At 36.0% G+C, this 24402-nt stretch overlaps 1 protein-coding gene across 5 annotated transcripts in view; it reads left to right on the top strand.

Moving 5' to 3' along the window:
- CNOT2 (CCR4-NOT transcription complex subunit 2) overlaps positions 1 to 18921 on the top strand; it is an 85056-nt gene extending 66135 nt beyond the window's left edge. For 4 of the 5 annotated variants that reach the window (XM_053977973.1, XM_053977968.1, XM_053977969.1 and 1 more), the window contains 10 exons: positions 2118 to 2197; positions 3330 to 3455; positions 5941 to 6065; positions 7562 to 7682; positions 7792 to 7948; positions 9737 to 9798; positions 9895 to 9944; positions 10715 to 10815; positions 11395 to 11539; positions 17784 to 18921. In XM_053977973.1, the coding sequence (XP_053833948.1) occupies positions 2118 to 2197; positions 3330 to 3455; positions 5941 to 6065; positions 7562 to 7682; positions 7792 to 7948; positions 9737 to 9798; positions 9895 to 9944; positions 10715 to 10815; positions 11395 to 11539; positions 17784 to 17870 (1054 nt within the window). In that variant the 3' untranslated portion in view covers positions 17871 to 18921. The remainder of the gene's footprint in view (positions 1 to 2117; positions 2198 to 3329; positions 3456 to 5940; positions 6066 to 7561; positions 7683 to 7791; positions 7949 to 9736; positions 9799 to 9894; positions 9945 to 10714; positions 10816 to 11394; positions 11540 to 17783) is intronic. The other variant, XM_053977972.1, reaches the window with a different exon arrangement.
- Positions 18922 to 24402: the final 5481 nt, after the last annotated feature.

Genomic DNA, 24402 nt, shown 5'->3' with positions numbered 1-24402 from the left:
GCATATGCATCTGCTTTAAAATTGTTCATCTAGGACTTTGGGATGAAGTAAGGCAAAATTTAAAAACATGGTAGTTATTCTGCAAGGGAAGTAAATTGATTCAGACAGAGTAAGGATCTGGTATTTAACTACTTTAAATTCTGAAATGATACAGAAAATAGTGGCTTGGCATTCATTTAAGGATTTAATGCTCATTTGGATGCCAAAAGTTTCTCAATAGCTTCTCTTTTTCTAACTCTGGGCAGGATACTAACATCACAAATCATTAGGCTTTAACTGTGTTACAGTGCTGTGTTCATGCTTCATTCATATTGATAAACTTGTAGTAAGCACTGTCTTAGTTCTAATTATTTAATGTGTGTAGTCACAGCTTAGTATGGCTGCCTGCTTTTGATACTCGGTTCCATTACCTGCTGATCTCTGTGCTCCCAGTTAAGTTCTTTTTCTTCCTTCAGGCTCTTCCTTAGAGGCATGACTATTAGATGGAGCATAAACAAGCTCATGGTGGTCAGGTGCCACCTTTAACCCAATCTAGTACTGTACAAAATAGATAAAGGAAAGTGAAGATGAGCATCACAACTGTCTGGTACTTAATCAGATTGTTTAGTTTTGTCGTTTCACATTGATATAGGCATACAGGTACTGTTCTCAAGTACAGCAAATAGTGATCCCTTAATAGCTGTTTGTAGTCTTGGAGCATGAAAAGACTTTGTATCTTGCCTCTGATTACACAGAATTTTCCTTTTCTATCCTGTCTAGTGGCAAGTAGAGCTGATTATTTTAAAAGATTATATATTTTAAAGTATTTTTGAAATTTGAGATCACAACCAGATGAAATAGTAATGTACTTTAAAAATCTATGTGTAGAGGACAATAATACTGGATATTGATACATGTATACAAAGTACTTGTTTAAGTAGGGTAATTAATTACTCAGCTGTAGGGTAGATAATGAAATCCCTGTGTGTAGGAACTTTTGAATTAAAATGCTCATCTTTTACTGTTTGCATTTCTTACTTTCAATAAGCTAAATTTTACAAATTGAGAAGGAAATATCTCTGAAACTGACTGGTTCTTATTCCACAGTTTATTAACCTGTGGAAGTATAGTAGTAGTACATATCCAATGGTAATTAAGGTGTTTAACAAAATTTTGAAATTACTCTTGGGGAAAAGAATTTATGGAATTTGCTTGTCAGGTGCATGAATTATGCAACTTTCAAGAAGCGTTTTCTGAATAGTTTAGGTTAGGTTTTTGAACATGAAGCATTTGAAGGTATTTCAAATTAGAATTAAATGCTTCAGATTTGTAACTGTAAAAAGTTTGCATAGGTAAAATTTCCACTACGGAACCTTTTCATATTTTTTTCCATGGCAACTTCCAAAATATCAAATTCTATCCTGTTGCTGGGAGAAGTGGATGTTGTGATTTCCCACAGGGCAAACATTCAGAATTTCACTCAGCTGAGGGCCTACCTTTGGGCTTCTTGACATCTCCGGCTCCCACGGGATGAAACTGATTATTTGTGAAGCTGTCTGTGCAACCACAGTGGTCCTCTATGATACTTAGATGTTTTCAAACCTTTTTGCTTGACTATATGAAACTTAGCTCATGTCCTTGTATGACAGAGACCATCCCTCTGCTCACAGTAACACCATGTGTACAGGGTCATGATTGCACGCCATAACTTTTCAGCTTATAAATGAGTCATGACAATCTTGGTCATTTTCATGATCCAGCTTCCCACCTGCCAATGAATGGATTGCAGCCTGACTTTTAACTACTGCATTTAATGCTGCTTCATTTTTATGAATTTTACTCAATTATGAAATTATTGAGTAATGATCATGTTAGTCATAACTTGTTTGTTGAGAGATGTCTTAATACACAATGGCTATTAAAAAACTAAGCTATTTTGAAGTCATTCCAGTTGACCTGATTGAGCAAGGCCTGATGCTGCTGCTCAGTGTTTCAGAAAATAATTAAAAACCAAGTTTAGGCTAATATGGGTTGCTTAGGCTTGAAATAATTTCAATTTTTTTCTCCCCTTAATATCTTCCACTAGAAATACAAAGTATCTATATCCTTTTGTCTGACTTCCTGGATTTTTTTCACAGTATGTCTGGATTTGGGATGAACAGAAATCAGGCATTTGGAATGAATAACTCCTTATCAAGTAACATTTTTAATGGAACGGGTGAGTTTACTCTCTTTAATGTTGAGCTTAAACTACAGTAGAGATTTTTTTTTTAAAATAAGTCTAATTAATAATACTTTGTTCTGTTGCAGTGCAACTTTCTAACAATTTTCAGATGTTCCGTAGAAATGCTGCTCCAAAAGCAGTGCTAGGTAACTGGTACTACTTTATAGCAGTGGATTTTGACACTTTTGAAGGCAAAGTGAAAGTAGTTCTGTAGTATATTTGCTGTACATCACGTGATTATAATCAGTTAGAAATGCAAAACAGTTGTTGAACTTGAAAAGGGTATTACAGAAGATGTATCCGTATTCTATGAAAACATTAGGTATGTAAAAGCAGTGGGAAAGCTTTTTTTTTTTAATCTCAAACTCCATTTGAACAGCTGGTTTATCATGTAATCCTTTCAGTCAGTTGTTCAAGTTGTGTTTTTTCTCTGGGAATTACTTCTTCACCTGAATTTAATGAACTAGAGAGGGGAAACTGTCTTAGTCCATAAATGATTTAGGTTCATGTGTGCTGTTGTTTCTCTATGTGGCTGTGTATATGAAGCAACCTGAGGTGCTGGTGATGTCACAAGAGTGGAATGGTTTGGGCATTCCCTAGGACATTGTGACATTTTTATAGAGCTGCAGCTCTGGCCTCACCTATGTAGCATTTCCAGCTGCAAATCAAAAAGTGTTCCCATGTAACTTGCACTGCATTGGCTTTTCCGCTGCTTCAGCTTTATCTTACCTTATCTAAGAACAGTAGAGCTCTTTGCTGCTGCTGCTAATATGGGTTAGTCTCTCAAATTTCTTCTTGATAATTCTTCAAATTTAAAACAAATTTACATATCTATTCTAGAACTGAAATTTTGATGGTTTGTCTGTATTTTACATGTACAGACTTTAATTCAAGAGGAGTAGACTTTACTAAATGGTATTGACTATCTGTCACTTGAAGGCAAATTTCAAACATACTGATGCTCTTTAGGGTAGTCTTGTAACACAAAGGCTGTAGTCATTTGTAATAATTACAGAATGAGAAAAAATATCAACTTGAAAGAAAATATGTCCTACATTTATCTTGCTCACAATGAAGTCTTTGAAAAAATACATAAGGGAGTTAAAAATACCTGTTTTTATTATAGATGGAAGTGAAAATGTGACAGGACTGGACCTCTCAGATTTTCCAGCACTAGCAGACAGAAACAGAAGGGAAGGAAGTGGCAATCCAACTCCATTAATAAACCCTTTAGCTGGAAGAGCACCCTATGGTAAGACCATACTTTTGAAAACTCTTTGAATTAAATGAAATTCACTTGATTCACCTGTTGCTGTTCATAAAACAATAGGCAGTCTTTTCAAAAATGCCACAGGTGAGCTGCTAAGACTTATTTTTAAAAATGAGTAATTGATACTTGTGATTGGAGAGTCCCTTTCATAGGTATTAGAATGTGTCTGTTTTAGTTTTACTGTCAATAGGGATTGTTGGGGATTTTGGTTTGTATGGTATGATTGCTCTGAGGCTGCTAACTCTAGATTTCTTAGGTAATAGGTTTTATTCAAATTACAAGAGCTGTTGATGTCCGAGTAGGAAATTGCAAGAATAGTGTTTTATTAGTAGAGGTGTTACTGTGTAAAAGGTCATAAGCTGTAAACATACTGTAAACTTTTGCTGTTTATTTCATAATATTTGCTGTTGTACTGTTCAGTTGTGACACTTATGATGAACATCTGATTTCAAAAAATAACCTGTAAGCATCAATTATTATCACTCAGATTCCAAGTATGTGTTATACAATTCTTGCTGTACAGGTTAAAAAATAATAAAAGGAAAAACCTTTAGGTGGATACAAATCTTACTATTTGGGTCTTGAAAAAAATTCAGGTAAGCTTAGTGTGAGGCACAAAACTTTCTTTTTGTTACTGCTTTAGTAGATTTTGTTACGCATGTTGCATCAGCTCCTGTGAAAAGTTGCTTTTATAACCATAAGTTACTTTTGTGACACCTGTCAAATTTTGAACCAAAAATAACCTAGTGTTTTCTAGCTATAAAACACTAGTGTTTTTCAGAGATAGCTCCAACTTTAATTGGACGAAAGAGATACCACGTTATCAAGAGAAAGTAGCCTCATGGATTTGGCATAACCAGGGCCCTCTGCATAAGATAGCTGTGGGAAAGAGTTAAACAAGTTAAACCGAATTGTTAAACACTGGAAAAAAGTGACTTCCCCAGATAAAGACACTCAAAACCAAGCATGAGTGGAGACTTAATACAGCTTGAGGCTTATGTAAGATTTTGTTCAACACAGAATGGCTTGGGTTGGAAGGAACCCTAAAGACAATCTAGTTCCAGCTCTGGAAAAAGAAGACAGTATGTGAAAAACTGATAGAAGATAGGCGGGAGATCCACACAGATGTACTTCCAGCACGGAGCTTGAATTCAATATTAAACAGCACTGCAGCATAAAATATCTGTAATTGTTCTTTTGCTTACACCATTTCCCCATTTTGTTGCTAGCATAGCTTTTTGCATGACTGCATGATAAACCAGGAAATAAAAGTTCTCTAAAGAGCTACTCTGAGCATCTGTTCAGTGCAGCAAATGTGTATGGAGGTAGAAACACTCAAAAAATGAAAATGTGAAATACGTGGATGTTACCTTCCAGCACAAAATGTGGAGAACACTTTTGGTTGTGGACAAGAAAAGAGCAAGTTCGAAACAGCAGAGACCTACTTTCCTCATACTTAATTATTCAGGAAAATTGTACTTCAAATAACCTTTAGATGGAATAAAAATATCCATTAAAGTTAATTCATTATCAATTTTATTCATCCAGTGGAAGAAATAACTCTGGATGAACAGCAGAAACAAGATTAACTCAATGTTGGTTTTTTCCTTAAATAAAGAAACTTTTTGATCTCTAATTCCAGAACACTGAAGAAAGTCATGTATTGTCATTTAGTGAACCATTTTAGTCCTATCCATCTACTAAGAATCTTCAACCTAGACTTCCTTCTGACTTCTGTTCTTCTAGTGCAGTGTTCTTTGCAACCAAATAAATGTATTATGTCTCAGCAAAGTCTAGTCACCCTTGGGTGCGTGTGTGGTGGCTTGTTTGGTTTGGTTTGAACTAGCATTAAAAAAAAAAGTTCCTGTTCAGTTGTCAGAATCCATGTTCCAATGTGACTGGGCTGCTTTTTTATAAATTAGGATCAGAGCACTGAGAGTTGCAGGCTAAATGTTTTCAGTTTTCTTACTGAAAGTAGAAGTCACTTTTATGTCATAGGCAAATATTTAATTGTTAACATATTCTGCTGCAAGTTAGCTGGTTGTCCTTTGAGAATACGTGCTTCTGAAGAGATTATGTAAAAAAATTCTTCATGCACTTAGGGGATGGAGAAAAAAAAGAATTATACTTCTAAAAGCAGTACATCCTTCATCAGTGGATTTACCTAAATACAGCTTTAACAATGCCTGTAAAGATTATTTGATTATTTAGAGGTGTGGAACAGGTGCAGTGGATGTGTCTATGAATTTAACCCGGAGTGTTTCTCAGCTCACACTTAAGTAAGAGGCTTTAGTCTAATATGTGTGGATGTTTTGAATGAATATGCTTTGTTTTGCTTTACCTGTTTCTTAAGTCTTCGCTATGCAGCTTGTGCATAATGAAAATGGACAGTAAGCAAGATCAGCAGACGAAAAATTTTTTACTCAGCAGTCATTTAATGTTATTCTTGCTTTCATTTTGATGATAGTTGGAATGGTAACAAAACCAGCAAGTGAGCAGTCCCAGGACTTTTCAATACACAATGAAGATTTTCCAGCATTACCAGGCTCCAGCTACAAAGATCCAACATCGAGTAATGATGACAATAAATCTGTAAGCAAACCTTAAATCTTCTCTTATTTTCAGTGTTCATACTTCTTTTGATGATTATATTTTAAAATGGTCAGTGATTATATTTGTAATAAGATATTTTCAATTTTGCCCCTCTAAATTAATGAGAGATTTTGTATAAGCAGCATTTAAAATGTAATTATGTAAATGGAATTTCTCAGCAAGGTTTTTGGTCCAAACAGTCACCCTGCTTGGACACGTCAAAACTTATTTTTGAGAATTGATAATATTTTTAAAGTTTTACAATTTGTAATTTTTTTTTCCTATCAGTTGTAGCTCATCTTTTTGCTACTGATGCCTCTCATCAGTTGTAGTAATCTACACATTCTAAGATTTTTGTTCAAAGTTGTCCAATCCTTTAAAAGTTAAGGGGTACAATATCTCCTTAAGGTGAAATGCCTAATGGAGATGTGGAATCAGAGGGAACAAGCTCTCTTAATAGAGAGCATTGATGACTATATTGTAGACTACTGAGGTACATTATATCTTAAGTATTGTGCATTAGATATATAGCTTAGAGCATAAGATTATGGGCTTTTCTTCATTGTTTACTCTGAAAACGTTGTAATAAAAAAATGCTATTTTATGCAAACAAAAGGTGAATAAAATGTGGATGGCAGAGGACACTTTCCTGCAGGATTTGACAAAATGTTCTAGTTTTGGATTGTTTTATTATTTCTAATTGCAAAAAATATGTTAATGACAGTGCCATAAATATTGGTGAATAAGTAGTAGACATGACTACAAACTCATGTAAGAACTAAAAAATGAACTGTTCAAAAAGAGAGACATGAGGAAGTGTGGCCCCCAAGTGTTGTGGGCAGTTTTATCATGAGGAAAATGTTCTGATAGAATTAGTACTGTGTACAGTAAGGAGAGAATAAATGTGATTAATTGTATAAGTGTAGACTTGTTATAAAGATTATGAAAGAGTTAGAAATTATACATATGGCAAATATATTTTGTCAGTATATAGATTCCTGAAGCATAGTCTGTCTTCTTGCCAGACATAGTCTGGCATAGTGTTTATATCAGACATAGTGTTTACATGTCTTTCCTGATAGCTGCAAATTGTATGTTGCTTGCACCTGAAATTGGCTTGAGTATTATCTGTTACTGTGTCATGGAGTGTTATTCAGGAGCAGGACTACGGGGAAAATCAATGTTGTAGTGATCCAAAGGAACCTCTAGTCACTGGCACTTGGGATATCCACTGTGTATTCCAACTTGAGTGTAAAATAATTTATTCTTTTAGACTGCAAATTTTTAGCCTATTAATACCTGTATGACAGGTATACTTTGGAGAATAAGTAGTACATAAGGTTTGTCAACAGAACTCAGGGGCTTCAGCTTGATGCCATTTATTGAAGTGACTTGATATACTGACTTAGAGTGCTTGACTGAAAAGATAATGGTCAATAAGTATTTCCATTTTGGTTTGTTTTCATCATACTAACTCTGCAAATTATCTTTACTAGAATTTGAGTACATCAGGCAAAACATCATCCAGCACAGATGGGCCCAAGTTTCCTGGAGATAAAAGTTCAACTACGCAAAACAACAACCAGCAGAAAAAAGGGATCCAGGTGTTACCTGATGGTGTGTCATTCCATTTTTTCTGCTTTAAAAGTTTTGACAGTCATTTAGATTACCTTGTTGCTTCCTCTTCTTCTTAAAATGAGAAAATTAACTTGTTCTTCTTTCTCAGGCCGGGTTACCAACATTCCTCAAGGGATGGTGACGGACCAGTTTGGAATGATTGGCTTGTTAACATTCATCAGGGCAGCAGAGACAGATCCAGGAATGGTACATCTTGCATTAGGAAGTGATTTAACAACACTAGGTCTCAATCTCAACTCTCCTGAGTAAGTTTCTGGGATTTTATCTCATCTTCACTTTCAGTTTTATTATGCTGTCATTCATAGTCTGTTCACTTATTTCACTTGACTATTAAACCCACATGCTGGTTTGCCAAATAAAATCTGAAAATGCAATGACAATAAAATAAAATTTTCTTAACAAAGAGAATTTTGCTTCAGGGCAAGCTTTCAATAAACCTAGTGGCTTTGCTTATTCTCTTAACTTCTTTAGGACTTTTTTCAAGGAATCGACAGTATATTGTTTATAAATGTGTAATATGTACATTCCTTTTCTAATAATAATTTTCCTTAGGGATATTTATACTTAACTCTTGGCAGTTTGGGAATAAATTAGATTTATATAGTGTAATGATCAACAGAACACCTGTAGTGTTAGGCTACACTGAAGATTAGTTTAAATGAAGGTAGTTAACTTCCAGTGACTCAGTTCACCTAAACTAGTATAGTCATCTACATTTTCTATAGAGGCAGTGGGGAGAAAAGTAGTTAGTGACTGCACAAACACTAGAAGTGCTTTAGACAGAGGAGATGAATAACCAGCCAACCCAGGGTGCCTTTCTTTTTACACTAATTACTCAAGGAACTCAGATCAGTTTAGACAAAACTGGTGACTTTCAGGTGACTGCAGTTGTGAGAAAAAATTAATTTCTGATGTTCTGACTTTCAGCCGAAAATCTCACATCTTTTTGTTTCATCACAGATTTACATAGTGTTTGCCTTATAGACAGAGTAGTATATATATTTTAAGGTTTGCACATACTATATTAAAAAACAACAGACAGCAAACTCACATAGTTTCCATCTTTCATAAATTTATATGGAGCTGCATGTAATCAGGAAAGCTTGATGAATGTGGATATTAAGCACAAGAAAAATGGTTCCTTATTACTCTGCTTTTCTTAGCAGCTGTGTTGTAAATAACTGCATCTTTAGTATTTAATTACCGTATATAGTGTATTTAGGTTCTTGGATGGGGAGGATAGGAGTTAACATTTGATGCAGGCAGTTCCTATGCTATAAAGCTGGTTTTACTTCATGCTGCAGAAAAGCTTTGCAAACAGACCTCGGTGTCTGGCCTGCCATCTTTCCTTATGTTAAATGTTCTTCCCTTGCTCTGTGAATTTTTGTTTGAAAAACTAAAACTATGTCGCATATGAAAAGGCAAATGTTTCTGCCCTGTGTGGTAGTTTGGTTGGTAAAAAATACCTATGTGACATAAAAGCTTAGCACAATGAATGTTCTTTTGGAAAAAAAAAAAAAAATAAATAAAATTTTGCATATATTGCTAGTGGCTTAAATTATCCCTTCTAACTCCTGTTTTGAAGAAGAGCAAAATCTTTACTGATTAGTTTTAAGAACCAACCTACCAGTATAAATTTTTCTTCCTCTTTTAAATCATAGACTAATAAATCAGAACCCACCAGGCTTGTGACAACTATTCCTAGTTAAATTGAAACCCTGCATAATAACACTGAATACCTGAAAAAGGCTGGGACCTCTGGCACCTAACTTGAAGCAAAGATAGATTTAAAAGGAAATCTTGACCCTGTAGTTTCCCATGTCAGTTTAAATGCAATTTTGCTCTGCATATTAAAAAGAAAAATAATAAATGTAATTGCTTTAGGAAAGTTTCCTTTTTACTTTTCACCCCAGCTAGGGATTTGGTTGTGTAATATAGCTCTTAGGTTTGTGAAATTGATTACAGAGGGGTTTTTTTGGTTGGTTGGTTTGGAGGTTAATTTTTATCAATTCATGCTTTTCTTCTTTCTTCAGAAATCTTTATCCCAAATTTGCATCCCCATGGGCATCATCACCTTGTCGACCTCAAGACATAGGTAAGAGAGAAATAATGATTAAATTCAATATGAATATTTGCAAATTTTATTAATTTACATGTCTTAATAGTTGCGTCAATTCCGATTCTTTTTTAGACTTCCATGTTCCATCTGAATACTTAACTAACATTCACATTAGGGATAAGGTGAGTACGTGTGTGTGTGTGTGCATTTTTTGTTTATTTATTACCAGTAATTTTCTAAATTTTCTTTCAGATAGATGTTCAAAATAAGTCCATTTTGTGCATGTCCTCAATCTTTCGAGAAGCAGTATTGAGTTAACAGGCTGATGGGACACATCAAGCACCCATTATATCTTACGAAAAAAGAATGGGCATGCAAAAGAATAGCTAAAAAGCACAGCATGTTTTTAAGAGTTTGCCCTTCATGTGAAGTTGAAGTTTTTTGTGATATAATTCAAATTGCAAATTAAATTGACGTATTTCTTCTTGAGATAAGCTCAGAATTGTATTCTCATTTATCTGCTGCATTCCATATCTACATGAAAAGGGATTTTTTGAGATATATTTTCTTTCAACTGTTTGAAGGGATCATTGAAAAATAGCATAAGAAATTTTAATAGTGTTACTTAATAGGACGTGAAGGGAGCAAATACATGCAGAATTTGTGGGTTTTTTGAAGTAAAATAGGAAGATGGAAATACACGCATAACAGGGGGAAAATTCTGTCTTGATGGCTTGTTACATCTTTTAACTTGGAAAGGTTAACTAAAAGTGAAGAAAAATGATTGTTTTAATAATTATTGTTCCTGTTGTATTAGAATATAATTTTCAACACACTTAGAATAGAAGGATGGAAGTTCTTATGTGTCCTTGTGTTATTTAAGTGGGGTAGTGTGTTTTAGAACATTTATCTATTGTGATTTTTCATTCTCATTTTCTTCAATCTTTTGCAGCTGGCTACAATAAAACTTGGCCGATATGGAGAAGATCTCCTGTTTTATCTCTATTACATGAATGGAGGAGATGTATTACAGCTATTAGCAGCAGTAGAGCTGTACGTTCAAACTATTTTGTCAGTCTTATATGAGTTAATCTATTGCAATAATGAAATGGCAGATGTTTAAAAAAAAAAAAAAAAAAGAACAGAACACCCAAACAAGTTAGACATTGAAAGAAAGAAGCTTAGTCAATCTTGAACTGTAAAGTTTTTTTTAAAATACCTCCTCCAACCTTGGTGTCATTTTGTACAGAGTTTTTTTACATTTGTATAGTGGAAATCAAAAGCCCATCTCATGTATTTTGCATTATGAAACACTGTGGAAAAAATGGCAGGTGCCAGTCATTATTAAATGTGTAACTTGCCTGTCATCAACCAAATAAGAACCAAGTGAATACTCATAAAAAGAGTTTGCTGTTAGAACCTACCAGACTTGAAGTTTCTCATGTGTTTTAGTTTGAGGTATAATAACTGTACGGAAGAGGTATGAAATTACAGGTTTAACGATGTTGTAGAAATTTTGTTTAGGATTTGAATGCATTGACAGTTCTGATTGAAACCTTTAAAGTTAGTTATTAAGTCAATTTCAGATAACTAACACTAAGAATTATTTTTCCTTTCTGTTACAAATGAAAGATTTAACCGGGATTGGAGATACCACAAAGAAGAACGAGTATGGATTACCAGGGCACCCGGCATGGAGCCGACAATGAAAACCAATACATACGAGAGGGGAACATATTACTTCTTTGACTGTCTTAACTGGAGGAAAGTAGCTAAGGTATCTCTTTTCTCTTGTGTAGATACTTTAGGTCTGTCAGCCACGTAGTTTTACAACAAGAAGAGTAAAACCCAAAAATCTCTGACTTTTTATTCTCCTGTTATTTAGGTTCATTACCTTAATTTCTGATGTCTGAGAGAAAAAAGATTGTTTAAAACATTGGCTTGCTTGTGGAAAATAAGGGGCTGTCTCTCTTATTTCCAGTTTTCTTTGGGAGGTAGAAGGATGTAAGACTTCTTTTAGGAGTTTTGTTAAAATTGAAAGCTTTTCCCACAGCATAGAGTTGAAGAATGGAAAGCATTATTTGGAGTTTTAGAAGTTGTACTTGTGAACATTTTATTACTTTGCTTTAGAAAATTAAATAGGATGCTACCGCACCTCATTTAGGAATTTAAAATGGATGTGGGATGGGTGCAGGGAATGCTTTTTTGGTTTTACAGTCTCTCCTTAACCATACTTAGGAAATCCATGCTTTGTTGTTTGAAAATCAGAGTTCTTTGAAATAAATAACTTCTTCTAAGGAGGAGGCATATTTCCATGATTCTTGTTTTCTATACTGTAGACCAAGAGGCATTAAAAATCAGAAGGCTATAGTATAGCTTTTTTCCTTCCCAACTGTCATAACCTATTGGTCCCATTCTGTCCATTAATGCTGTCAATAATGTTCTGTCAGACCATCTGTAGATGCTGTATCACACTCTTCTTTTCTCTAAAAAACAACAGATCAAATCAGATTAACCTTGAAGCCTTGAACTCAATAGATGTGATTCCAGCATATTGTAACTATATTTTGTAGTTCCACATGCTTAGGTATTTCATAGAATAAGAAACCTTTTCACCAGCAGCCCAACTTATGAATTGTTTGCTGAAAAGGCGTTTCATTTGGAGATTATGGAACATTGCATAAAATAGTTACATGTCTCTTGATATGATTTTAAACGTCCGTTTTAAAGAGAATAAAGTTCAGTGTCCTCCTCTGTCTATACAGCCATTTGCCATCTAGACATTAACTAGATACATGCTATTTTTATTTCCTCCCCCACTCCACCAAGTAATGTTGCATAGTTTGTGCAAACTCCCCTCAGGAATTAACATTCCAGTTGCCCTGAAAGATACGGGAGGTTCTATAGTCCGATTGCACATGTGACTGCTTGCCTCTGCTGACTTTCTACTGCTCCAGGAAAACCCAAGAATCTGTAACTGACAGTTTTAGTGGTGAGCCCTGTTTTTATAGTTTTTCCTAAGTGCAAGGTAATTCCAAAACTTCTAAACAAAAGCACCACTCGTCAAAAAGAAAACAGAAACAAAAGGAAACTTTTTGTTTCTACTTGAATTACTCATTTGCTGCATGGTATACTTCCTTAAGTTCCCCGAGATGCTGTTTAAAGCTATTTAATTATTGCCTAATGTCATCAGAGGGGAAGTAATTACCTTTTGAAAGGATAGGTTTCTTTTCTGGAGTCAAATGTACGTGTTCCGTTTATTTATGAGCAATGAGCCTTGTGTAGTTTCACATATCAATGGAATTGTAGTTTTAGCTTGTATGGACACACAGCATTTCTTTTTACTAGGAGGCAATGGTGCCCATTGTATAATAGTAACCTCTTCAGTGTCTCCTTTTTCTACCTGTGGTAAATGTAGTAAATGTATGCAGCTGCTATTTGATGCTTAGCATTACTTTTAAAGACAGTATTGTCTCTGTTTGAGACATTAATTCCTGTAGTGGGCATGTCCTCTGAGGAAGACTAATACAGACTCGCCCTAACAAGAACAGCAATATTTGGTAACACCATGTTGCTTTGGATGCAAAGAAAAGTACAGCAAAGTACTTTTTTTCTAACAAATGCAGAAGTACTTAATAAATATTTCTGGAAATAAGACCTATAAGGAGCTAGAAAAAGAAGAATTCTGATAAATTGCAATCTCTTATTATATCTGTTACATTATTAGTGGATGCATGGAGTATCAGTTCCTTAGAAGACCACAATAGTAATTGCTGCTGAACAGTTTCCCTAGTCCTTTATTGAAGCTGGCATACAGAAATACTTGCTCATAAATTACTGTCTCATATGTGCATTATCAATTATTTTTCAAGGTGCTTTATAAATTTGGTTCTTGTTCTAGTGTAGATGCTCAGATATAGGGTAGCACATACCCTAATGTGTTGTGCTTTGCAGACATAGTGTATTTTGTATTTTTGTATATGAGCTTACATTTTTATTGTCCCTATTTTAAATTACATACATTACAATATGAAATATTGCTGCAGTGAAATACAGCAGTTTACTTTAGACAGCACATTTAAAAACTTACATTTTTAAAAAGATAAACCAGTTGTGATTTAGTCGATCTAGTGTTCTGGATTGGTTTTAACAAAAGTAAAGAAGGCTGAATAACTTCTTTCAAGAAAAATCAAATAATATATTTATCCTTTTTATTAAGCTGTAGGCTCTGCTTTTATATTCTTAATAGATAATAGACTGAAGAAGGAAATTCAGCAAAGTAGCAGAGTAATGAGAATTCCTAAACTATTAGGAAATAAAATCAAATTAATTCTGATTTGACACATGGTAGTAAAAAGTGAAAATAATATGAATGATAAACTTCAAATTCACCTTAAATGCAAAATAAAAAGCAGAAAAAATCTGTTTACAGATGTTTGCTATATGGTTTTTCATCCTAGGGCATATGGAAAGTATACTGAGGTTAAAGACATTGATTTTTTTTCACTGAGTTTTTGGCTATAGTTTGCTGCTGTTGAGGAGACATGAGAGAGGAAGGGGAAGTAGCTCTGACACCAAAAGTGTTTTCTACAATTGCACATTTACTGCAATCCTAACTTAAGTTGTCTGAAGTAAGCTGCTTGAATTTTCTTCTTACTTTTCAGTAAGGAGAATTAATTTAAGTACAAGATGATAAAACCTTTTTGCATTGATGCTATAGTTCTAAAACATGGAATTCTTTATGGGAGAGAAAATTAAATTTTTAAGTTTTTATTTGCTTCTCAGGGTTGCTATCTAGATTAAATTATTCCCTATCCTGTCAAGATCAGTCTTAATTTAAATAGTTTCATAATTTCTTAAAAGTTAAATTTATTATTCCAGTAAAGATGTGGCATAGTATTTCAGCTCAGCCCCTAAAATGGGTCTTTGCATCCATCTGTAAGTCAGTATAGATGCTACTTTAAGTTCCATTTGGAATTTTTAAGCTAGGCGTGGGATTTCTACTCTCTGCTCTCATGGACTTATACAATCCAGAATATTTTGTCCTCAGGCCTGTTCTGCTAAGTTTTTTGTTTAGTTTTACTCTATAACTGCTATGGATCATCCTAAGGAATCCTCTCCTACCTTAAGTATCCTTGCCTGTTACTGTTTGTACATGTACAGACTGATGTAACTTCGCTACCAAATCTAGTTTTTAGGATTACATGAGAGGTGATTATTTTCTTTGCATAGAACAATTTATTTAGTGTCACACATGCTGTAAGTTTTCACACACATTCATTATTCGTGGTTAATAAAGGGTATTTAAGTTTTAATTCTTACCTTCATGTGGAAAAGAAAGCAATTTAACACATTTATCAATGGATAAGTGGAACTTTTTACATTTTACTTATAGCTGTTTATGTTAAATAATACCACTGCTGTTGTTGACATCCTAAAACCACAGTGACAAAAACAAAAACATAAAGTATACCTGTAATGCATTTTCCCCTATGTAATAAATAATTGGTTTTTCATTTCCAGAAATACTTTTAATTAATTAATTAATTCTTTTTTAGATTATTGTCAGACAGAACTTCAGGTGTTCTTACATGCTACTGAATATTGAATTTGAGTTTTACTGACACTGGGATGCAAATCAAGAAGGCTGTTTTAAGCCTGTTTATTTTAGCAGTCAATGACAGTTTGAAGTATGAACTCGCATACTCACATACTTCTAGAGAAAATTTGATAGGGAAACATACTCCTTCTGAAGAAGGGACTTCCATTTTGTGGACACAAAGGATTGCTCAGCCCCGTGAGCATTTATTCCAGGCACCTTGTTAGCAGCTCCCACTGCCAGTAGGGGCTCACAACAACCTTAAGCTTGGAAAACCCTTTTTTAGGATACTGATACTGTCTGGTTTCTGATACTTACTGTATCTTACCGGTTTGATTAGCAATTTGCCATGGGTAATTCTAAAGGCATTTCAGAGCTTGTGGGCTTGTGGAAGCTCAGTTAACTGATTGAAGCTGACCATAGATGGATAGTATCTGCAGGCCCTTCCATGGTTATGTGGAAAAAAGAAATTTTGACAGCCATGAAAGGCAGAGAAAGCTGGAGTGATATCTTTTCTATTATAAAATGACTGCAGAATTACTGGAGATCATGGAATCATAGAATGGTTTGGGTTGGAAGAAACATTAACGACCATCTAGTTAAACCTTGTACCATGGACAAGAGCACCTTCCACTTGACCAGGTTGCTCAAAGCCCCATCCAGCCTGGTCTTAAACACTTCCACGGATGGGGTAGCCACAGCTTCTCTGGGTAGCCTGTTCCAGTGCCTCGCCACCCTCATAGTGAAGAATTTATTTCTAATACCCAATCTAAATGCTGCCCTTCTTCAGCTTAAAGCCACTCCCCCTTGTCCTATGCCCTTGCAAAAAGTCCCTCTCCACCCTTCCTGTAGGCCCCCTGAGATCCACCCAACCTTATCCAGCCTTTGACACCAAAGTACATGTATGGACTTCTACCCTTTGATCTTGCTTCTTACCCAAGGGGAGAGAGGTGCAGCAGCTCTTCAGTCTCAGCATGTGTGTATCTGCTCAAAAAGAGAACGTATACCAACTGGCATGCAGTTTTTCTTAGGAATGCCAGAAGCTATTCGCTTTTGTATATATGACCTAAAAAAGCCCAAACAAACAAACACACCACCTAAATAAATAAAGAACCCCCAAAAACCAACCAACCAAAACGAAAACAACAACAAAAAATCTTTGGTTGCAGTAGAGAGCCGGGAACTAGAAATGAAGCAGATGTGCAACATTTCAGTGCAGATGGCTGTAACCTCACACAGGTTTTTCTAGGGTTTTCCAGTTTTAGGGACAGTATTCTCAGGGGAGTGCACAATGCTTCACATTTTCCACTACTTTGTTTCCTTGCCATGCTGAATGTTCTTTCTCTGCTAAATGGACCTTGTTTTGCCTTGAAAGAAGAGAGGTTTAAGAGTTGGATTTCCTAGATTTTATTTCTGTTCTTGCATTAATTTAGTACAGATTTACGTGTACTGAAGTATTACATTATTTAATCACTTTAGAGAGTGTTCTAAAATAATCTCTTCATTACTCATGTGTTTTCATCTTTGTGTGAAAATAGTGGGCTAAGTTTTCTTTGCAGATGCAGGTGATAAATTACTGTGCATGTCCAAAGTTGTTGTTGAATTACCAAAGAGTACCCCTAAAAAACAGTTCTGAAACTTCTGCTTACCCTGTTTCTTGAATGAAGATTAAATGGGATGATACATAGTTAAACTGATGAAAGAGTCTGAAGAGTATAAGATTTCAGGTTTGGTGGGTCTAGGGCTTAAATATGAGTATGAAATGTGGAGGAATATTTCGATATTGGCTTAAATGAGTCTCAGTACTTTGTACATAGACATTTTCACAGAATCATTTACATTAGAAGAGACTTCTAAGATCAAATCCAGCCTTTGACTGATCACTGCCATGTCAGACAGACTAAGTCCAGTTGTTTCTGGAGCACCTCCCTCATGTCTAGCCTGAATCTCCCCTGGTGCATCATGAAGCAGTTTGGCCTTGGTAGTGTGACATAAAAATATTCCCAAATTTTAGTGCATCCAGAATAAGCCTCTGTACTCCTGACATGTTTTAAGACAGCTTTTGTTTATAATTCAGCTCATGCTGTGATTGTGTATTTTTGTTTTGTGTATGTGCATATATAAAATAGTTTGAGATTATAGCAGGAGTTCTGAAAGTCATGTAGCATTCAAAAGAATAGGAGAGCCTGCATGTTGCGGGTGTAAAGGCTTAGTATTGTTGTAATTTATACTTTTTTCTCCTTAAAATATGGAATTCAAGATAGCAAAGTCATGTGGTTTTGCCTTAGGATAAGTTAGTACTTGAGCTCCTCTGTATTTGTGCTTTTCAAGTATGGCTGGTAGACCAGGTGTTGACAGGTAAATGATACATTGTTTTATTTGTGTTTGTCTTTTTTTTTTTTTTCTTTTTTTTTAATTGTAGGAGTTCCACCTGGAATACGACAAATTAGAAGAAAGGCCTCATCTGCCATCAACCTTCAACTACAACCCTGCTCAGCAAGCCTTCTAAAGACTTCCCTTTTCTTGGGGTATGGCTGTCTCAGCACAATACTCAACATAACTGCAGAACTGATGTGGCTCAGGCATCCTGGTTTTAATTCCTTGAGGATCTGGCAATTGGCTCATGCGAAGGGTCACCATTTGAGGTCCTGCCTTACTAATTATGTGCTGCCCAACAACTAAATTTGTAATTGTTTTTCTTTAGTTTGAGCAGGGTCTGAATTTTTGTTTTTGTTTTCTTTTTTGCCAGCAGACAAGCTTGGGTCTGTAAAGACAAGCGAGTACACTGACAAAAGTTTACCACTTAGTTTTCCAAAATGTAAAAACAAAAAAAAAGAAAAAAGACAAAAAATTAGACAACAAAATTTGCATTGTTCATTGTAGCACTATTGGTAATAAAAATGTTTGTGCATTTTTATGTGAAGATCCTTCTCGTATTTCATTTGGAAAGATGAGCAAGGTTTGCTTCCTTCATTTTACTTCCCCTTCTGTCTTTGAAAGGCAGTTTTCGCCAAGCTTAATGCAAGAATATCTGACTGTTTAGAAGAAAGATATTGCCACAGTCTCTGGTTAGTTTCCAGGGTTGTGTATTACTGAGCTTCATCTTTCCAGAATGAGCAAAACACTGTCCAGTCTTTGTTACGATTTTGTAATAAATGTGTACATTTTTTTTAAATTTTTGGACATCACATGAATAAAGGTATGTATGTACGAATGTGTATATATTATATATATGACATCTATTTTGGAAAATGTTTGCCCTGCTGTACCTCATTTTTAGGAGGTGTGCATGGATGCAATATATGAAAACGGGACATTCTGGAACTGCTGGTCAGGGGACTACTTTGTCGCCCTGTGCACTAAAGGGCCAGATTTTCAGCAGCCAAGGACATCCATACCCAAGTGAATGTGATGGGACTTAAAGAAGTGAACTGAGACAATTCACTCTGGCTGTTTGAACAGCAGCGTTTCATAGGAAGAGAAAAAAAAAGATCAATCTTGTATTTTCTGACCACATAAAGGCTTCTTCTCTTTGTAATAAAGTAGAAAAGCTCTCCTCACTGCAGTGTTGACTTTGATTTGAGATTGTGAAATTATTTCTTCAACATTAAAAAATGGAAAAAAATTGAAGTATTAAAACTATCGAACTGTACAGTGGTTAAGACACTTGAAGAGTCTTTTTGCTGCTGACAAGTAAATTTATGAGAATTTCATATTCTTTTCCACAGTAAAGTTTCCACGGCTAAAAACTTTGGTTAACCTTGGTTTCAGATCCCCTCTTTATAATAGCAGATAATTTTTAGAAAGATGGGTGGGTAACATGTCAAATGATAGAAAGATGCTTCAAGAATTCATCATTTGGGAGAAGCTTGGGTTAGAACTGACCACAGCTTAGTTCCATGTTGGTGTTTTCTCACTTAAAACAGAAATACACTTTATTTGGTGATTGCTAATACTTGAACTTCCAGATGCAAATAAACATGAATATAGACTGGTTCTGAAAACTGCAACTGTTTCTGAGTGGAGAAAGAAAAACTTGAACTGTTTGGGATGGTTTTCTTTTTCTAGATATGATTGCCACTTCTCATTGAGTTGCCTCTAGTGATGCAGATCATTGAAAAATACCTTAAATTACCAAAGCAAGACATGTTAGTGAATCCTGGGATTTGGGGTTGTTTTTCCATTTTGACCCATTTTTCTATGTAGTGCAAAACTGGTTTGTTTGCATGTATTGAATTATGCTTGGAAATTGGACCATTAGTGGCCTTGCTGTGGTTCTGTATCAGGTGTATGGCGAATTTTAAATTCTGAACTTTTTAAAATACCTATTTTAAGATGGTAAACATAAAAATATAAACCTGTTGATTATATTTTTTTTTTCTATTATTAAAGCAAAGTTTTCCCAGTTTGAAGGAAGAGAATGGTTATAATCCATATAACTAACACTGCTGAAAAAGATGGCGGCTTAATCTGTTTCTCAAACCAGAGTAGATTCAAACATATATTTGATTATCCAAATATAAATCTATAAATTTTAAGAATGATAATTTTCCAAAAGCATCTTGTTCCCTCCACTATTAATGTTACATTTTTTACTGTCAGAGGTTCATTATGACCTGGGTTTTTTGGGGGTGGGTTCTTTGGGTTTTGTTTTGTTGTTGGGGTTTTTTTTGTTTGTTTGTTTGTTTGTTTTTTTTTTGGTAAGGAATTCCTGAAGTGATATTTCCTTCTTCAAATCAAATAAAATTATCAAATGCAATTATTTCTCATGTTCATGGAAATTAACAACATATGGTAAAAGGAGCAGGATCAATTACATTAAAATACTAAATACCTATGTCACTTTAAAAACAATTTAGCTGAAATTGGGAACCTAAGTTCTCCCAAAAAATACATGCAGTTGTATTCAACTGCCCAGTCTTTCAAAGATCTGAAATGCCTGACTTTGGGAACTGGTGCTTTGCTCCTTCCAGGTGGAAGAAGAGTCTGGCTCTCATTTATCAGTTAAATAAGCATGTATGGAGACTTTAAAATCTGTGACTTAATTTCATTTTACACTGTGGGTTAAAGCAAGAGAAACAGATATAAACAGGACAGAAGGTGTAAGATTGAAACCACTTCTTAACTGATACCATATTAATTTTAAAAATTGAAAAAAAGAACAAACTCCTTTTTTACTGAAAGGAAGAAAACCTCAGCCCTCATTTGCATACTCATGTAGCAAATGGGTGACTGAATTGCCCTGCAGATTTTCAGACTGACAATTAAGGTCTGAGGCTTATTTAATATGTTTTTACATTCCACTAACACTATAAATAGGGATATACTAGAATGCTGTTTTTAAATTTGAGGTGGGTGATTTTCCCCATAAGTAGTTTTGTACAACAATGTGCAAGGTAAGTTCCGAGGAGAAAACCCAGTGTTCTTCTAAAGAAATAGAAGTATTCCTATTTCTGGCCTGTCCAACATGCTCTCATAGTCCTTGTGGCATATTGTTTACAAATCTTTATTGAATAGTTAGTTCCACTTTCTCTGCAGATCTATTATCTTCAACTTCCAGGGTTTAACATAAGTTTCACTGATTTGATTACACCTGGTATTGCAGAAGACACTTTGTATTTCAACAATTGTTACTCAAACTACCCTGCTTGTGGAAAAATCAAGGGTACCAGGGTGTCATGAAGGAAAGGGTTAAGGATACTCCACTGGGGGGGTCTTTAAAAATGAACAAACAAAAAACCACCCCGCACTCAGTCTCCTCCACCTTAGTGGTCTGGTTCTGCAAATACATAAGCACATGAGAACCTTCATGGGCTTGATTAATCTAATTGAAGACCCAAGTAATCCAGGGAAGGCTGCAGATACTCACTCACATAGGTAAAAATATTTTTCACGTGACTGTGACCTTCAATGAAGTGTCAGCTGCACCTGTGTTTGGGTTCACAACTGACCACACCACTCCATCATGGCTGTGCAGCATTTCTACAGTACAAAGATGTATGATTGTATCACTTGGCTGCATGGTGTGTCTGAAATCCTCCCTGACCCCAAGCCAGTATTTTTTGTACTTGTCTGTTTCTGTTTTACAGTTTCCTTGAAAAAAGGGAGAATGTACCCAAATAGGAATTTGTGTATTGTAGTCAGATGCAAGATTTTTGCAGTCTTCAGGGACTGTTTCTGTTGACCATGGAGAGACCAGAAACAGTCTTTGACATGACTTAGGCAGTGCTGGGAAACAGAGGTCTGTGGGGCCATCATCTTGGTTGTGAGTGGCTCCTAGGTGGCCATCACTGTGGAAGAAGGCTGTCCATCTTCTAAATAATGGTGTTTAAAGTTACTAGTCAAAGAAACTTCCCTGCCCCCCCCCCACCCCACCCCCCCAATTCCTGGTAACTTCCAATTGAAAATACTTCCATGACTGGACATTGAATGAAACAGAAAGGAAAAATTGGTTGCTGTCACACTCAAGCCTCTAAATGCATAACTGCTATCCTAAGTATGGGATAGCTAGAGAGTGCTTTTGTTTTAAGATCCTAAATATAAAACAGTTGCTATTCAAGCCAAATTCAAGCATGTGCTTAGTTTTCAAGTACCTTTTCATGGTGTCCCTCAAAATTTGCCACTGTCCAAAATAAATGCTAGTAGAAGTTGAATTCTGATAATGCAGATTGGACTAAGCAGTTAGTCTGGATTGACAGCTGATGCTTTTATTCTCATATATAGTATGTGAATTAAGTTTTTGTTTCTCTGTGATAAGCATGCATGCTCTCATTTCCATGAATCTGAAAGCCTCCAGTACATTAAAAAGACCTGAGGAAATGCAACTGGATAACCTACTTTGAAATTTTGGTTTTAATAGTTTCAGTAGCTTTAGCACTTAAAGTCACTTTACTGTTAGAGGTAAACTTCATATTTTTGAAAGTAATGTTAAAGCACATTGAACAATAGTTTTGACTGTTACTGATTCAGCTCACTTCTGGATTAGCAATGTTAAACCGAGTTTGTGTATTGCTTTTCTAGGCTTCAGTTTCTCCTTTGCATTTCATATTGTCTTCTTGGTACTAATAAGTTAATATATGTCAGATTTTTCCTGCTGAAACTACCAAAATAATTTTCAGTAAAATCACCTTTTGAACTCCCTCTGGTTTAGCAAACAATCCAGTGAAGTAGCCAGTTGTCATGATTGGGCCCTCCTGCATCAGCTGTAAACAGTCCTGATGAGGAGCTAAAGGAAGGCAGGTGTCCCAAAGCTGCTCTGGTGCAGACATTTATGAACCTCTGTGGAAACCCTTCAGGGTTCTCTCTAAACTCTTATTCTTGAGTAAAGAGTGGGTTTAGTTGTTCCGGAGATCTCTCTTCCCTTAGAAGGCCAGTTTACTTTCTGGTGGGCATCACAGTATTGGTTTTATAGAGGCACTCAGTTGTTTTATTTAGACATTTGCTTTTGGAAAAGGCAGTTCATTTCCTGGAAGAGGGGCAGTCAGCATCCCACGGACCAGCGCTAGGCTTATGCAAGGAAATGGGGAGGTGTGAGCCCAGGCCCAATGAGCAGCCTGGGTGGGTGTGGTGGCAGAACTGCACTGTGGCTGCCCAGCCTCCAGGTGCCTGACCAAGGCAGAGGCGTTCTCAGCACTGGCCATACCAGGTGGGTCAGCTGCAATTGGCCACAGGTAAGGCTGTCCCTTGGTTGTGGGGCAAGGAAGGGCCCAAAAGAGCAGGCAGCAATCTGTTCTGCTGTTGAGATTTTCATACAGACATTGGACTTCATATGCCAGCTTTCTCAGCCCTGGTGGCTCCTGGTGCAGCCCATGGTCCTGGAGCCACCATTCCCACTCCTGCTCTCAGTAGGTGACAGCAGAGCTAAAATCTTTACAACAGGCCCCCTTTACTCTGCCACAATGATCAGGCATTGATGATCATTTTTCACTTCAAATTGATCCAAATAGACTTTAAGTCTTGACTGAGTCATTTGTGCAGAAGTTCAGAATCTATGAGATCACCTGGTGAATGCTTAGGCCATTCCCAGTTAAAATACAGCTTCAACATCTCCCCAGCTGTGGAGGATGTAGGGCTTGGATGCACACAGGAGGACTAACTCAAGGTTGCTCTGTCACCCAGGGAGCTGTTGCCTTAATTTCCGTCTGACAGCGCTTTATGTACAAGGGATTGCAGGGAATTGAACCAAGTATGGAAGGCCAGCTGTTCAGGAGGTAAGAGAGAAAGAAGCTGCAGCTCATTTACACTGAGAAAGCAGAGCTGGAGCTTCCCTTTCAGGTGGTAAGTGACCAATCAACCTGATGATAATTTTATTTTTTATATTGTGAAAAGTCTATGCAACAAGCCTCTACCATTAGAGACTGCTGTCACAAGTGCTGGCAGCAAAACCTGATGATGGGAATGAATGAACAGAGCCAAGGACTAGGCAAGAGGAGTTGAGTTTCTAGTATAAACACCTATAGGAGTTTTAAGTAAAAAAACCATAATTCCAGCTCAGAGCTGGTATACTTTTTCAGAAACCCTTTGATAATCAGGGCAGGGTACTGCAAAGCAGCTGGCTTGAGGGGAGTCTGGTAGTGCACTTGTGCAAGCAAGGACAATATTTACATCCATCTATATTCATGGCACAGCGTGGACTCTTAATAGCCTTCCTGCCAAACCTTGCTTAATAGTCCATTTGGAGAACCTACGGATCAGCTTCATTTATAAAAGTTTGACGTTGCACTCTGCAGTGGGAGGAAAGTGCTATTTCCTGGACTTTTTCTGTATTTCTGTACTTTCTTGCCTACTGTGTCATCAAGTTCAGCTGTCAGCTCTGAGGCTCACATTTTGTTATACTAATTGCCTGTGATAAAGACTACAGAATAGAACTATAAGTGTTGCATATGGTACTTTGGCACTGGAGAACTTGTTGTGTTGCCACAGTGGGAAATGTTGGCTAATAACCAAACTTTATTTGCCAAATAAATATATTTTCTTGAATCAGCGGCTTTTCTTGCAAACCTGCTTGGAAGAGAGCACTTCTTAGGGTGAACCTTCAAAGG

This window comes from Vidua macroura, chromosome 5 (genome assembly GCF_024509145.1).
Source record: "Vidua macroura isolate BioBank_ID:100142 chromosome 5, ASM2450914v1, whole genome shotgun sequence".
NCBI classification, from domain to species: domain Eukaryota; kingdom Metazoa; phylum Chordata; class Aves; order Passeriformes; family Viduidae; genus Vidua; species Vidua macroura.
Note: the sequence above shows the minus strand (reverse complement) of the source record. Positions and strands in the feature narration are given on the sequence as shown.